The 16759-nt window shown below is 36.8% G+C and overlaps 1 protein-coding gene and 1 pseudogene across 6 annotated transcripts in view; one reads left to right on the top strand and one right to left on the bottom strand.

Annotated features, from left to right (window-relative positions):
• LOC122892615 (RAB3A interacting protein) overlaps positions 1–16759 on the top strand; it is a 45647-nt gene that overhangs the window by 1510 nt on the left and 27378 nt on the right. For 2 of the 6 annotated variants that reach the window (XM_044229327.1, XM_044229332.1), the window contains exons 2-3: positions 14287–14562; positions 15305–15563. In XM_044229327.1, the coding sequence (XP_044085262.1) occupies positions 14312–14562; positions 15305–15563 (510 nt within the window). In that variant the 5' untranslated portion in view covers positions 14287–14311. Of the gene's footprint in view, positions 1–319; positions 726–2192; positions 2212–8033; positions 8177–14286; positions 14563–15304; positions 15564–16759 lie in introns of those variants that run through there. The other 4 variants (XM_044229330.1, XM_044229329.1, XM_044229333.1 and 1 more) reach the window with 4 other exon arrangements.
• LOC122892718 lies at positions 680–792 on the bottom strand (annotated as a pseudogene).

Below are 16759 nucleotides of genomic sequence, written 5' to 3'. Positions count from 1 at the left end.
CGGGGACCCGGCCCAGCAGCCCCTAGCCCGTCAAGCGCGCTCCCCCGGCTCGGCACGCGGGCTTTAGGACCCCCGGCGGGAAGGCTCCGCGCCTCGGGGTGTCTGGGGGTGTCTGGGGCCGCTGTGGCGTCGGGCGGCGGCGGCGGCGGCGACTCCTCCCCCGCCCCCCGGACGCGGGCGCGTTACTCATTAACTGCGCGGTCCCGAGCGCCCGCGGCTGTGAACCCGAATCCCGGTTACCTGTCGGCGGGGCGCGCGCGGCTGGCTGCTGGGGGTCCGCGGCCGCGGGGTGCCGGGGGGGTGGGTGGTTGTAAGAGAGTTCCCGAACAAGTGTGGTGCCCGGCGCTGCGCGGGACCTGGAGTGGGGCGAAGCAGTAGACTTGGACTTGGAGTCTTAGTAAAGGACAAGCGAGGCTCCGGGCCGAGACGTAGAGGTCACCCTTGGCAGGTTTCGGCGGAACTTGGGGGGCCAGAGCAAGCGCCGGGAGTCGCGCCTTAGGCGGCAGCGCATTTCGGCCTGACTTTTGTTTCGGGGAATTGAGACGAGCTGCACCGACGTAATTGTAATTACACTGCCCTTCCAGTGTTGACAACTCTCTGCGACTGCCCGGGGACCAGCCAGCTCTAATGGACTCTAGAAGTGATGATGTTAGGTGGAATCTGCAGCACGTGAAGAGTTGCCAGTAGTTATGGGACTAAGAAAACAAATCTGTAATGGCTAAAGGGTAAGGTCTGGAAAATTAAGAATGCTGAGTTACAAACTATAGAAATGATCCCTGAAAGTATAGTCTTAAGAATGCTGAGTTAATATTGATCCCTGAGAAGCAATTTAGTTTCGTCGAAATACAGCATATTCTGCGGCTACCTGTTCCACACTCCTGTGTTTCTCCCTACAACTCCTTTCAGTGTGGGGAAAAAAGCCGTGTAATCTTTTGCAGTGGAATGATTACATAATTGGAGAAGACCGATAAGCGGATTAAAACAAAACTGTTCTATTGTAAATCGATTGAAAGACCCAGTTCTGTTCATTGTCCTCATTATTTTGTTCCTTATTATTTTCACGGTTTCTTTAAAACGGTGAATGACAAATCAAGGAGAAAAGAGGCAGAATAGATTAGTAGACCGATCACAGTAAATATTTGATACTGTTAAATATTCCACCAGTTTTATGGGGCCTTGTTCTGTTAATATTTGTCATTTATTTACTAGTCCTGCTTATTTTGATGGAACTTTTCATGTTTGGACAGACACTGAATCCCAACTGTGATTTATGTGACCTAATGCTAAAACCCTTGTGGAATTTAAAGAAGTTAAACAGTTCTACAATTTTACTACAATAGTGTATTTCTTACACTATATATATATATAAAAATATGTATATAACATATATATATTTATACACACACATATATATATAATATATTAGTCTGTACATTTATTAACCAAAGTGGATACTTTAATATAACTCCTCGTTTGTGTTTGGCAAATAATTCAACTGTGATATTGAATACCTCACACCTTTTCCTAGGATGGATAGTTGCTGTTTGGCCACTTGTGGGTTTTCTAATTAGATACACTTTGACTTTTTGAATTAGCATAGTTGTGCATATGCTTCCTTTAATACTTTTTCCTTGAATTTTCTCTAAACCTCAATTCCCCACAACATATACACAGACATTCCACAAATAATGTTTACAATGGTAGGTTTCTTAGAAATCTAGGCCCGTCCCAATCAATTCTTTATATGGTGGAGCAAAAACTTGAAGGTGATAGTTTGCATGTATGATTGTAGTTAGTGCACCTTTTATTTTCTTTCCTGAGCAGGACTGACTGAACCAATTAGTTACCTAGCAGTATGAAAAATTATTAATCGGTTTTAAAGTTTTAGCTCTGTTACTTACATGTGACCTTCAGTAAATTGTTGAATCTCTCAGAGCTTATTTTCTCCATTTGTAAGTGGATAGAGTATTAGGTCAAACCATGTGACTGCCAGTTTTCAGCTGTTTTTAACATGGTTGAAACTAATATGAAAATCATAATGGTGGGATGAGAATTAAATGAGATACTCAGTTGGGGGAAAGAAACAAATACTAGCTTGGTAACTGGTCTATACCTTGTTGCTCTAGGTACTTTGATTCTTTTGGTCCTCAGGACTTGCTGGGATATAAGCGGTATTACCACCTCTAGATCGGGAAATTGAGATTCAGAGAGGTAAAATACCTTGCTTCTGGTTACTTAGTTGTCAGTGGTCATATAGATGATTAATGGCAGAGCCAAGCCGGGATTGAAAACTGAGTAGGCTGCCCAAAATGGAACTCCTCACATGCTTGCTCCCTCCATTCCTTTCTACATCTTCTGTAGAAGAACATTGTAATTAAAAGGTGATTGCAGAAGAAAGGTGTTATTGTCATTTGTATTTCTGGGTAAAAAGTATCCAGGTTTTCTGGTGACGGTGATACCACTACTGCTTCTCCTACTTTTGAGCTTATAGCTTACCACGTGGCAGGTTCTGCTCGAAGCACTATCTGAAGTCATATACTCTGACAGTGATTTAGGAGTTAGCTAATGCTTTATCCCATTTTATAGTTGAGAACATTAAGACACTGGAAGGTTATGTAGCTTGCTTTAAAATCTCACAGCAAATTAAGCAACACGACTAGATTAGAAAAGGCAGTTTGTTTTTAATGTCTGTGCTCTTCGCCACTACACTCTGCTGCTTCATGTGTAGATTGTAATGCCGAATTGTTTTTAATTAAGCTTTTATGAGATACTTAATATAATAAGTAATTCTTTATGTGTCACCAGAGATTTTCAAATCAAATATTCATTGAGCATCTACTCTGCAAGTCACAGTGGGGGGGGTGGTTGAAGGAAAGTATTCATGGAATCTAGAAGGCCTTATAATCATTCCCGTATCTTTTATAAGGTTCTCAAAATTTATTTATTTTTTATTTATTTATTTTTAAAGATTTTATTTATTTATTTGACAGAGAGATCACAAGTAGGCAGAGAGGCAGGCAGAGACAGGGGATAAGCAGGTTTCTTGCTGAGCAGAGAGCCCAATGCGGGGCTCGATCCCAGGACCCTGAGATCATGACCTGAGCCGAAGGCAGAGGCTTAACCCGCTGAGCCACCTAGGCACCCCAAGGTTATCAAAATTTAGAACGTATATGTCACATATGTGTTGTAGTTTTAATGCATGCCAAATAAGACAAAGCGTTAGAATAGTTGGAGAGCGGGGAGGAAGGATGAGTTGTTGGTAGAGATATTGCGTGTTGAGGAAATGAGGGAAAACTTCCGGGATATTCTGAGGGAGTACACTTTTTCAAGTGTAAAGCTTTGTCTTAGAGTTTTGGTTAAGGTGTAGTTCATTAAAGGACAGTAAATTGTTACTAAATTAATTACTTAAACACACTTGGGTATTTTAAAAATAAAATATCTGAGCCTTTGAAAACTCCTTGCTAGCTAATTCCTCCCTTTCTCTGCTGTTCTCCCTAGCTTTGCCAGCTAGTAGTTGTGTGTGTGTGTGTGTGTGTGTGTGTGTGTGTATGCACGTGTGTTTTCTCTTTTATGCTTCCAGAGTACTGAGTACATGCCTCTCTTTTGGTATTCATTAGTTTTGGTATTCGTATTGCGTTGTAAATCTTCACAGTGTGTTCTCTTTCTCTAATTTACACGTGCTTTGAAGGCAGGGCATAAGTCATCCTACCCGCCATTTTATAGCTTTAGCACTGGGTCTGGAACCTATAGGTACTGGTCTGTGTAGTGATGGGTGTCAGTGGAAGAATATTACGATATATTGAAATTGATCTGGCAGCAGTAATGGAAATGTGTTCTGAGTAAGAGCTGTGGGGACTAAGGAAAGAAAGGGAAGGATATTCTTCCAGCAGCTAGCATTAACTTGCTATCTTTGTTTTTCTCTTCTGCTTTCCCTTTCAACTTACAACTAAATGAGGTAGTTTTATAAACTTAAATTCTACCTAGTCATGGTTAGAAGAAAGTGAAAAAATAATCTTGATTTACCTTAGAATATTGGCAGCAGAAAATGAGATAGCTGTAGCCATTAGCTGAGATTACTTAAATCAGAGGAAGAGAATGGAAAATTTTGAAGTTGTTCAAGTTTGTGGGGATTTGTTTCTTGTTGTTAAGAACAGGGTTGTAAATGTAATTATAATGGAAGTTGATAGAATTCTACGTATATGGATTGACAATCTGGTATAAAGAAACTATGCAAGAATGAGATTACCTTAGAAGCTTAAAAGAGGGGCGCCTGGGTGGCTCAGTGGGTTAAGCCGCTGCCTTCGGCTCAGGTTATTATCCCAGGGTCCTGGGATCGAGCCCCACATTGGGCTCTCTGCTCAGCAGGGAGCCTGCTTCCTCCCCTCTCTCTCTGCCTGCCTCTCTGTCTGCTTGTGATCTCTGTCTGTCAAATAAATAAATAAAATCTTTAAAAAAAAAAGCTTAAAAGAACATATAGATGATAGCTTAGAATTAATTAAATAAGTGAATTGTAATATGATGGGTTTGGATAATGTTATTAAGTATTTGTTGGGAGCGCCTAGGTTGACAGATCAGGATCAGATATAAAAAAATCATCCAAAATAAGTTAAAAAAAACAATAAGTCAAAGTGTATTAATTTCCTTTTAGGAAGAGAATTGTATTTGAACTCTATACCTCAGGAAAAAAACAACAACCCTGTTTTCCTTTTTATATCAGATAAATAAGGATCCCTTCTGGTTATAAGACCCCTTAGATTTTTACAGATAGCACACGTTTGTATTGTGCTTTGCAATCTATGCAACATTTTTACATTGACTGTTAAGCCATTTGATTTTGTCAGATACAGGCATGAGGGGTAATACCACCCATTATAGACGCTGAAACTGAGGTCCAGAGAAATTAAGTGACATGTGCAAGTTTGCACAGCTAGTTAATGACTGAGCTAGAAGGAAGGTTTTCTAAAACTACTTTGATAAAATGCTCAGGATCCCCAAACATTTTAAAAACTCAGTTTCTCTAGTCTTGATATTCTCCCAAGGTGCTTACTGTTGTATCTGTATTTTTGAAACAAAGGTAGCCTGGAATCACTCTGTACTCTTTCTGCTTTGTTATTTATTCTCTCTCTAAAGACTCTTACTGTTTATTTAGCCAAAGAATATACACCTCAGTGCCTGTTGAGTGTTGACATATATTCTTATGCAAAATAAGGAGTCGTCTGCTATTAAGAAAAGTATTGGAAAATGTTTTTTGTATTTCTTTTCTAAGGATTTGTAGTTAAATACAGTATTAGTAAGCCAGTTAAGTTCTGAGTATTTTCTGAAAATCCTTAAAGAATCTGCAATAACTAGCATCTCTAAAACATATTTGCATTCTGTAGAATTGGTAAATGCAACTTAATTTGTGCTCTGTTTTAATAAGAGTGGAAAGATTGTGTAGCTTGATTGACCATCTGACTAATTTTTCCCTTCGGTTATTTATTAAATTTATGCTTACCAACATAGGGTGCTTCTAAAAATATAAATGTGATCTTTTTTGTTAATATCAACATGTTTAGTGAATGTTAATGAAAAAATGATTAATATGTTCCCCCTTTTTTATATTGTATTTGAATAAATTTGAAAGCTGTCTAATTGTGGAGAATTTCAAGTAAAATCAGTAGGTGCAAAAACATAGTGAACCTCGGAGTTCCTATCATTTAGCCCAGGAGTCCGCAAGAAGGGTCAGTCCTGCTACATCTACTTCTCCCCTTCTTGTATTATTTTGAGCGAATTCAGGCATTGTATACTTTCATCTGTGAATATCTCAGTATGTTCTTTTAAACAATGAAGGGCAGTTGGCTATAATATGGTTACACACTTTAAAAAATTAACAGTAATTCCTTGGTATGAAGTAGCCATATTTTTCACATAACAGTAAGACCACAATAATAAAATCAAGCTTCTGTTTATTTCTACTTACATGCCCATCCCCAAGTTCTATAAGAGGCTGAATAAGTATTTTAAATCCCACACAGCATCTAAATGGAGGAAGAAATGATGATAGCAAGGAAAATAGACTAGAACTCAAGGCAATAGTGAATGCTCATTTCAGGAGCTGTGTGTTAGAGAAAGGTTAGTTTTGCCTTCCTGGAAGTAAGACGAGGGTTCAGAGAGTGAACAGTACTCTGTTCAGAATGCTCGCTCACTCACTCGTGGTTCGTTGAGTGAGACCTCTTAGAGAGCCTCTGTCTTGACCTACCCTTTCTCTGAATCCTGCCTCTTCCCCCAAGTCAGTTTTCCTTTTGAAGTGATTCTTGGATGTAGTGGAATCAGGTGGCAGAATCACACCAGGGTTTGAATCCTAGCTGTTATTTATTGACCATTTGACTTTGATAAAATTAATTATTCTCTGAGCCTATTTCTTTTTCTGTTAAAAAAAGAATCCCAGTTCAAAGGGATACTGTGAGGAATAATTAGAATAATGTATACTATGTATATATGTGTATGTCATATGTACAGAATGTATGTGTATGTATAAATATAGGTGACACTATTAGAATGTTTTTCATGTGTGTGTATGTATATGTGCATCTCCATCCCTTCCAGTCTTGGAGGTATGGCCTTGACAGTGAGCCCTGGGTGTTATACACAGATAATGAATCATGGAACACTACATCAGAAACGAATGAAGGACGGTATGGTGACTAATGTAACATAGTATGCAAATAAACAAACATCAGACCCTTGTAACCTCTTGGCTAGCCTGTTGCAATAACCTCTTAACCAACTGCCTCTAGTCTCTTTTCTCTAAAGTCCTTATGGCCTTAGGAATCATTTTTTTTCTAATGACTGCAGTACAGTGTATCAGTACTTGCCAAAGTGTAGATCTGACCATCTCCTCAGGATAAACTACAAGCAGCATTTTCCATATTAAACGAAGCTTTTAATCTATCACATATTTGCTTTTCCAGCCTGATTTTCTGTCACTCTTTCTTTTGTTGTTTCATTAGTGCCATTTTTCCCTGACTGTCCTGTTTTATTGCCCTGCCTTGTCCACCTATTGGATTCCTACTCAGCATCTAAAATAACTTATATTTTCCTCTCCTTGAAACATTTCCTTCCTCCCACACTTCTCCCCACAGCCCCCACGGTAACCATTTAGTGGCTCACAACAGGCTGTGCGCTGTCTCTTCAGTCCATTTTCATAGTGCCATTCTTAGAACTTGTTGCCAGGATTTGCCCTGAGGAGATGTAAGCTGACAATCATTCTTCCTTTCTAAATAGAATAAACACAATTGATAAAAAATTTTATTAAATGCACTAATATTGTATATGGGTAAAATGTAGTTAACAAATATGTTTTAAATGTTAGTGGTTTTTAAGGAAGTGTATTGTTGGGATTTGTAACACTTTAATTCATTATACACTATTGAAATAGCAACCTAATTTTTAATGACAGAAGCTGTTTCTTCCAAAATTCATGCTAAATTAAGAAGTCATTTGGGAATTAATAAAAGCATCTGGACCTTCCTCCCTGCTTCCCATCCTCCAGCAGTCTGTTAATAAATTGAAAGAGGAAAATAATACATATGTAAACATCTATGTCTGTTAAATACAGGATGTGGATGCACAGTATAAGTGTTTGCTTTGTTGAGGAACATTTACAACAATACACTTGTAATTTTAACAATATTTTTAAACCAAACAACCATCGTTTTTTTTCTCTTTGATGAAGATGATGTTTGTGCTGAGATAGTTTGACAGAATATTTGGCAAGTATTAGTCAGAAGATACCTTAGAGATCATTATAATTAGTAATAATGAATTTTAATTGGTCAGTGGCAGCCATGGTACTAAGCCCTTGATGAGTATTGTCTGAGTTAATGCTCAGACAACCTTATGAGATCAGTACAGTTATTAACACCGCCCCCCCCCCATTTTTTTCAGGTGAGAAATTTAGATTTAGAGCTCTGAGGTCAAGTTGTTAGTAACTGATTGAGCTAGGACTTCAGTCCAGTTCCAGAGTACAAGGTTTTTGCTGAGGTAGCAAATACTGGTTGTCAGACCCTGGTCTTCCTTCTCACATACAGATACACTTACAACCTTAAAATCAGGATCTTTGGGTCCAATTTCATCACTAAACAGATGAAGACATTTGGGCTCAGAGAAGTTTAATGTCCTGCCCAAGTTTGCGTGTGTAAGTTAGAGTCTGGTCAAAACTAAAACCTTACCTTTTTTCTTCAGGTATTTCTGTTTCTGTTCTGCTGTGATGCATATAACCTCCTGCGTTGGATATTATTTACTTTCTGAAGCGTGTGCTTGGAGAAATTGTAGTAAAATAATACTGAATTAAAATTATTTAATTTTCAGGTATTAAATTGATATGGGAAAAGATTAAGATTATGGCTTTAAAGTGTTTTTCCCCTTAGAAGTAAATCCTTTGTTTCTCACTTGTTAAGTAAATCAAATAAGGGAAATGTGCTTTTTGTGGGAAAATAGATTTTATTTGTTCTTTTGGACTATTAATTTTGGACTAATATAAATTGAGTTTCTTGATTTCATTTCAATTATATATGCATATCAGTTTTATCCAAGTGCTTCAGTTTTTAATTGAAAATGTTGTACCAGCAATTCATCTTAATTTCTTGAGTTATCCTAAAGATGCCTTGTATTTTCAGTTGGAAAGTTCATATTAATTAGAAAGAATTTTACGACATGTTATTAGGATTTCTCTAGGTATTCATTAAATGAGTTAATACATGTGAAATTCTTAGCAACAGTATCTGACACATAGTTAACTTTCAGTAAACATTGACTGTTGCTTTTGCTATGATAATACTTCTAGAAAGAAAAAATAACGTGAAATACATATGGGTGATCAGAAGTAAATTGTTTTGGTCAACTTTTCCTTATAATTTAATGTCAGCTTTATTGCTTAGAATTCAGTAATAATAAAACCAAATAGACTGTAGTTCACCCATAAGAATTTAATGTGGTCAACCTTTTTCACACATTGGTAGTGCTCCTGAACAGGTTTAGTTTATGAATTGGGATAATCTCCAGAAGAAATTAGGTTTTTTTGAATTACTCATTACTTGATGCAAAAAATAACATTGCTTAAAAATAGCAGCTTATTTTACTCATCTAAAAACTTTGAATATGAAGTAATTCTTAAAGCTTCCATATATTTTAAAGAGCAAAAGATTTTCAGACGAGTGTGATTGGTGGCTCATTACCAGCTAAGTTACATCTTATGGAAATTGCATATGCTTGAAAAAGGGACTGAATTTAACCTTAAAATAATCTTTTCAGAAGTGACTTGAATTTAAACAAAGTTTAAATGTATCCTACAGAATGAAAACCTTGTAGGGAGAGGCAGTGACCAGAGGTCCTGTCCTAAGTGTTACATGCATTTCTTTTCATTGTCATCACGAAAGGTAGGAAACCCAAGCATAAGTGGTGCCTGGGTGGCTCAGTTGGTTAAGCACCTGATTCTTGATTTCAGCTCAAATCATGATCTCAGGGTTGTGAGATTGAGCAGGGTACACACTGTTGTGGAGTGTGTGAAGGATTGTAGCAGCACAACGCACTGGTTGTGGAGCCTGCTTGGAATTCTCCCACTCCCTCTCCCCCTGGTGACCCCTGCTTGAACACATTCTTTCTTGCTAAACAAAACAAAATAGCCCAGGCACAGATTTCCAGATGAGGGCACCTACGCACATGTTGGCCCAGTAATTTGACAGAAGCAGGATTCAAACCCACCTCTGAGACTTGCATTTTACGTTCATTACTTTTACTTCAGTTTATAGCATATTTGTATTCTCCATAAAGGCTTGGCTTTCATACCTCAGACATGCCCAAAAAGCCCTTCCAAGGGCTTTGTCTTTCTCCTTAGTTCCTACTTGTACCTGATTCTTTAATTATACCAATTTTTAAAATAATGAATTGACTCCCTAGCACCCATCGAAGGGGACCAGGGGGATTTTGTTTTTGCTTTTATTTTTTTTTTAAGATTTTATTTATTTATTTGATATTTATTATATTTTTTATATTTATTTGACAGGCAGAGATCACAAGTAGGCAGAGACAGGCAGAGAGGGGGGAAGCAGTCTCACTGCTGAGCAGAGAGCCCGATACGGGGCATGATCCCAGGATGCTGGGATCATGACCCGAGCCGAAGGCAGAGGCTTTAACCCACTGAGCCACCCAGGTGTCCCGATTTTGTTTTTATTTTTTTTATTTTTTATTTTTTATTTTTTTTAAGACTTTATTTATTTGACAGAGAACACAAGTAGGCACAGAGGCAGGCAGAGAGAGAGAGAGAAGCAGGCTCTGCACTGAGCAGAGAGCCCGATGTGGGGCTCGATCCCAGGGTCCTGGGATCATGACCTGGGCCGAAGGCAGAGGCTTTAACCCGCTGAGCCACCCAGGCACCCCTGTTTTTATTTTTAATAACATCATGAATTCAGCGATTTAAATTTTTTTTTTTTTTTTGGTTCCTTACAGATACTATCTTTTTGATGTTCAGATTGTCCTATCTTTGGTTAGTGAGAATCCTTTTGATACCACTCCAGTAGTCTTTGATAGTTTCTTGCTTCCTGGTATAACAGGATGTTCCAGGGTCTTTTTGTACGTTACTGTGCTTGGCCTGGAAATCAGCCATTTCTCTAAGGAGCCGTTGTTCTTTTTTTGGTACGAAATGGTATTACGCTGGGCACAAGGGGTACTTACTCATTGCCCCTGAGTCGGTTACTGTTGTTATTACCATCTCAGTGGATAAATTTAGGAATTTTTTTGTTCTAATAGAATTTTTTTTCTGATGGATTCATATTTAAAACTTCAGAATTTTTACTTCTTTGATTTTTACATTTGTATCTCTTCTCATATGCTGAAAATCCTTAATTTGGAATGACATTAACATAACTTATTTCCTTAATATTATAAATAATGGTTTTATGACAGCAACATTAATAATGTGATCACTGAAAATAGTTAACAGCTTTTTTCACATTCCTTGGTCTTTGGAATATATTTGTTAAGTGTGTACAATTTTATGTTTTAAAACCACTTCTATGTTGTTAAGCTACTATCTCAATACACAGCTAAGTTTGTTTTATTTTTAGGGATTCTTTTTTAAAATTTAGTATTGTTTTATCACTTACATGGTTCCAAGCTCAAATTCAAATCTATAAGACAAGGTCCATTTGAAAAAGTCTAGCTTTCATACCTGTCTCCTCCTGTTCTCTCCCTCTTCTCATAGATTACCTGTTTCTATTAGTTTTTGGTTTATCCTTCCGCTTCTAAAATGTAAGTCTGCATCCATAGTAATACATCTATATGTCATATATACATATACAATTACAATTATATATGTACATAGAAATAAATTTGTATTTTCTTTCTTAGGTAAAAGGTAGCTTCCTGTGCATAGTTATTCATCTTGGGTTTTTTTTTTTTTTTTAAGATTTTATTTATTTGACAGAGAGTGAGATCACAAGTAGGCAGAGAGGCAGGTAGAGGAAGAGGGAGAAGCAGACTCCCCGTTGAGCAGAGAGCCCGATGTGGGGCTCGATCCCAGGACCCTGAGACCATGACCTGAGCCGAAGGCAGAGGCTTAACCCACTGAGCCACCCAGGCACCCTTTTATCTTGTTTTTTAATTTGTCTGTATATCCTCAAGATCCCTTCATAATGATATGAAGATAGTATTTATTTCTTTTTACAGTTGTCTCATGCTTCATTATGAGGTACATTAGCTCATTCAGCTTTTGCTATAACAAGAGTGTAGTCGGTCTTTTGCTAATGTTGCTAGCATTATGCATGTATCTGTTTTTCTTTATTAGTTGGGATAAAGGCCTGAAAATGGGCATGTTGGTTTAATGAATATGTCATTTTGCCAGATATTGTCAAATTTTCCTCAATAAGATTTTTACCATTTTGCATTTCTAGAAATGCAAATGCTTTCACATTCTATGATTCGATAAACTTGTAAGAGTAATGATGTGAATTAAAAGTATGTGGGATGGATGAAAGGAAGTATCAGATAGTTACTGATAAAATGTCAGTTTATTGAAAATCCATTTTTTCCTCGAAAGTGAATGGATTAGTAAACTATATTCAAGTGAAAATGAAATTTTCAGAGTTAGAAGTTTAGTGTATGTTTGTATTATAAATAAGGAATGAATAATATTTTTTTGGATGAAAATAATAAATTGAGTATTAAATACCTTACGTTCCTTGTTAATATGATCTTTCATTTAACAAGTGACTATTTTGGGTGAAAAAGCAAGAATTAGTTTTATTTTGAGGACTCAGACTGTTTGCTACAACAAAGAAAACATTGATTGGATTTGAAATTCGGCAGTTTCAGATTTAATAGATATAGTTTTCATTGTCCATATATATATATATAACCTTGAAGGTTTGTGACATGTTGTAATTGTACTTTTGAAAGAATATAAATATTGGGTCACTTCTCCTTTCCCAGCTTTACTGCAGCCTTTTTGTTTAATGCTTGTCTTATATTATTATTTTTTTAAAAATATTTACTTATTTGTTGGGGTTGAGGGAGAGCACACTTGTGCACAAGCAAGTAGAGGGAGAAGCAGGCTCCCCTCTGAGCAAGGAGCCCAATGTTTGACTCCATCCCAGAACCCTGGGATCATGACCTGAGCTAAAGGCTGATGCTTAACTAACTGAGCCACCCAGGTGTCCCTCTACTTGTCTTATTTTAAACACTTTTTATTGAGGATATGAAAGAGTAGAATTTTGCAGCTTAATGAATGAATTTTTTTGTATTATAAAGAAATTAGGAGTTACATTGGGGCCTGTGTTTGGGAATTTGGGAGTGGGAGGGTATCACTAGTGATTAGCATATTTTTATTCTGGGAAGGAAAAAATTGGGAAAAGAGTTTGGATTCAGATCATAGAAGACTTGATTTTCAGGCTGTTAAATTTGGACTTTATTCTGTAGACACTGGAAAATCAATAAAGGATTTATAAGATTTATATTCTTCAAGTGAAAAATTTGAGGGGTATACTTTTTAGTTTTAATGTAACCTTCGTGATATAATTGAGTAGTTTTGAAATACTTTTTCCTTATGGAAACATTGAAATGTACATGTTATTGTTAGTGGCTGACTATAGTAACAAATTTTTATTGAGGCCATACTGGGTGCCAAGTGCACAGCACACTACTGAGTACTTTATTTGATTGATCTCTTTTAATCCTTACAGCAGCCTGGAGAATGGAGAGAATGTTGTCATACCCATTCTTACCCCATCAGAGGAGAAATTTAAGGCTTAGGGAAAGATAGCACGTTATCCCAGATTGGATCCTAGACTTATAAATAAGACTATTATTGAGACAGTCTGTGAGATTTGACTGGAGCCTGTTGATTAGATGGTCATATCGATCAGTATTAATTTCCTGACTTTGATGGTTTTGTGGTCAGACAGGAAAATGTCCTTGTGCTGAAGATAGATATATTGAGATCCTAAGCAGTAATGGGCATCATGTCGCAAACCCATTCGCAAATGGTCCAAAATGTTAACAGTTTCATAATCTGGGTGAAAGGTACATAAAAGCTCTGCACCTCTTACCTAAATTTGAAATTGTCATTTGATCCTTGATCAACATGAGTTTGAATTATCAGGGTCCACTTACATGTTGATTTTTTTGGATAAATACAATACAGTACTGTAAATGTATTTTCCTTATGGTTTTCTTAGTATTTTCTCTAGTTTATTTTACGAGTACAGTGTATAATACATATAAGTATCAAATCCGTGTTAGTTGATTGTGTATTGGTAAGGTTTCTGGTCAACAGGAGGCTAACAGTAGTTAAGATTTTGGGTAGTCAAAAGTTACAAGTGGATTTTCAACTATGTGGGGATTTGGTGCCTCAGCCCTGTGTTCCGAGCGTCAGCTGTATGGTGTAATGTATGTATCTCATTCCAAGCATGTACATATCTTTACTGCCTCTCTTACTTACTCTAATGTCATATGATAGACATTGATTAAAAATATCAAGCAAATTTTTATTTCTTCCTCATTGTACTTACTAATTTACTCAGTTTAACAGCGTTAGCTATAACTTGCAAGTTCATTTCAAGTCACATTGTTTGCCTTTTATAATATTTATACTCTGAGGTCACTTAATAAATGTTAAGTGATTATGGTATTTTTTCTTTGTTCTTTTAAGTTTATACTTTATATGGATTATTAGACATGTTTTAAAACTTATGGGTCTTATTTAATTTTAAATGTCACTATCAAAATAACTGCCTGCTTTTTGTTTTAACATAGGTTATCTTATGATGAGGCTTTTGCTATGGCTAATGACCCCTTGGAAGGCTTCCATGAAGTAAACCTTGCTTCACCTACTTCTCCAGACCTTCTTGGTGTGTATGAATCAGGAAATCAGGAGCAGACTACCTCACCAAGTGTCATCTATCGGCCACATCCTTCAACTCTGTGCTCTGCCCCAATTCAGGCTAATGCCTTAGATGTTTCCGACCTTCCCACACAACCTGTGTATTCATCTCCCAGACGTTTAAACTGTGCAGAAATATCTAGTATCAGGTAGGAAATCTCAAGATCCGTATTTGGAGTATCATGTTAAACAAATGGACAGTTGGTTTGGTTGCCTTAAGTTGCCTTAAGTTATACTATTTTAGAAAATTTGAATAAGCTTGTCCATGAAGAGGAGCAATACATATTAATGTTCAAGAGCAAGGGTCAGGAAACTTCTTATATGAAGGGCCAGGTGGTAAATATTTTAGGCTTTGCTGGCCATACAGTCTCTGTTGCAGCTATTCAGCTTTGCTGTTAAAGTATGAGAGCAGCCACAGACAGTTTATTCACATAAATGAATAAACTCCAGACAGACTTCATGTATAGACATTGAATTTTGAGTTTCATGTCATTTTCTTATGCCACAAAATATTATTATTTTTATTTTTTTTAACCATTTGAGAATGTGAAAAAAAATCTTGGCTTGTGAGCCTTGAAAAACAGGTAGCAGGCTGGATTTAGCCTGCATTTAGTTTGCTGACCCCGTTCTAGAGTAGGACTATTAAATAGAACTTTCTGTGATCATGAAAATGTGATAGCCAGTGGCTGCATGTGGCTAGACTTGAAATGTGTTAGCTTTAGCTTGACTGATTTTAATTTTTAATTAATTAATAATTTATAAGTTAATTTTTAAGTTAATGCTATTGTTAAATATAGTGGCTATCACATTGGATAGTGCAGTTCTAGACCTTTGTGTTTATGCCAGTTCTGTGTGAGCATATACTGATGTTTTCTGAACTTTCCTTTATAGCATCCATGTTACAGATCCAGCGCCTTGTTCTACCTCTGGAGTCACAGCTGGGTTAACTAAATTAACTACGAGAAAGGACAACTGTAATGCAGAGAGGGAGTTTTTACAGGGTGCTACTATAACAGAGGCTTGTGATGGCAGCGATGATATTTTTGGGTTGAGTACTGATAGTCTGTCCCGTTTACGAAGCCCATCTGTTTTGGAAGTCAGAGAAAAGGGCTATGAAAGATTAAAAGAAGAACTTGCAAAAGCTCAGAGGGTAAGCAAAAAAGATGCTTTATTTTTCCGTGTTTTGTATTTGAAAGTAAGATGTATTCATGACATGGGGCAAGCCCAATGAAGTCTTTGCAGCTCTACATTTACCTTCCCATATGTACAGCCTTAGCTCCTGTGGGGCAGCATCTAGGCAACTGTGAAAATAATGGAATAGTAAAGAAGCTCATCTGAGAGTACGCACTGCCTACAGTGCCTGCTCCCTGTCATATTACATCATCATTCATACCAAATTGGTGGGTTATGTTTCACATGTGGGTTTTCCCTTTCTTGTGTGTGGTTGACTTTACTTGAAGTCATTCACTTGAAGTCATTTAGTCCAAGTCATTTTATTTTGAGGAATTGTTTGGTAGTAATTATCTTTGGCATTCAGCTGGGCTTGAATATTTTCTGTATCTTACCTTGGAGAATTTTCTTTTCTTGGTAATTTGTTGTATTTCCCATTTGGTCATCTTTAAAGTTTCTGCTATCTTTTCCCAAATTTGTAGCTATTCTTTTTCTGTGACTGTAATTAAATTTCAGAGGGAAATTTATAGCACCAAATATTTATTATTAGAAAAAGGGAAAAGTCTTAAATCAGCAGTCTAAAAATAGCAAAATCAGAGCAAGCAGAAGGGAAGAAGTAATAAAGAGCAATGTCAGTGTCAATAAAGAGCAATTTCAATTGTCATTTTTGGTCAATTTTTGTCAATGAAATTGACAATTGAAAAACTAGAGAAAATGAATGAAACAAAGTGCTGATTCTCTAAAAATATCAACAAAACTGACAAACATCTAAGAAGACTGACAAAAAAAAGACAAATTATCAATAGCAGGAATGAAGCAGGATATCACTGCAGATGCTGCAGATGTCAAAAATACAGTAAAGGAATAATGTGAACAACTCTATATAAATTTGACAACTTGGGTCAAATGAACTAATTCACATTTAGAAACTTGAGAGGATAAGACATCCTATATGTGTAATTTTTAGCCTGTTAGGACATTTCACAAACATATATTCCCACCTTCTTTGCTACTATACTTGTCTCTTAAGAGTGTAACACTGATTTTTGTATCCCTGGTGCTTAGCATAATACAATATGATGCCTGGCATATATGTCTTCTCATTAATGCTTCAATGAGTGGCTGATAACTAAATAGCTGTGCAGATATGTTAAAATATTTTTGATTAAATATTTT

This window comes from Neovison vison, chromosome 12 (assembly GCF_020171115.1).
Source record: "Neovison vison isolate M4711 chromosome 12, ASM_NN_V1, whole genome shotgun sequence".
NCBI lineage: Eukaryota > Metazoa > Chordata > Mammalia > Carnivora > Mustelidae > Neogale > Neogale vison.
This window is presented reverse-complemented; position numbering and strand designations above follow the sequence as displayed.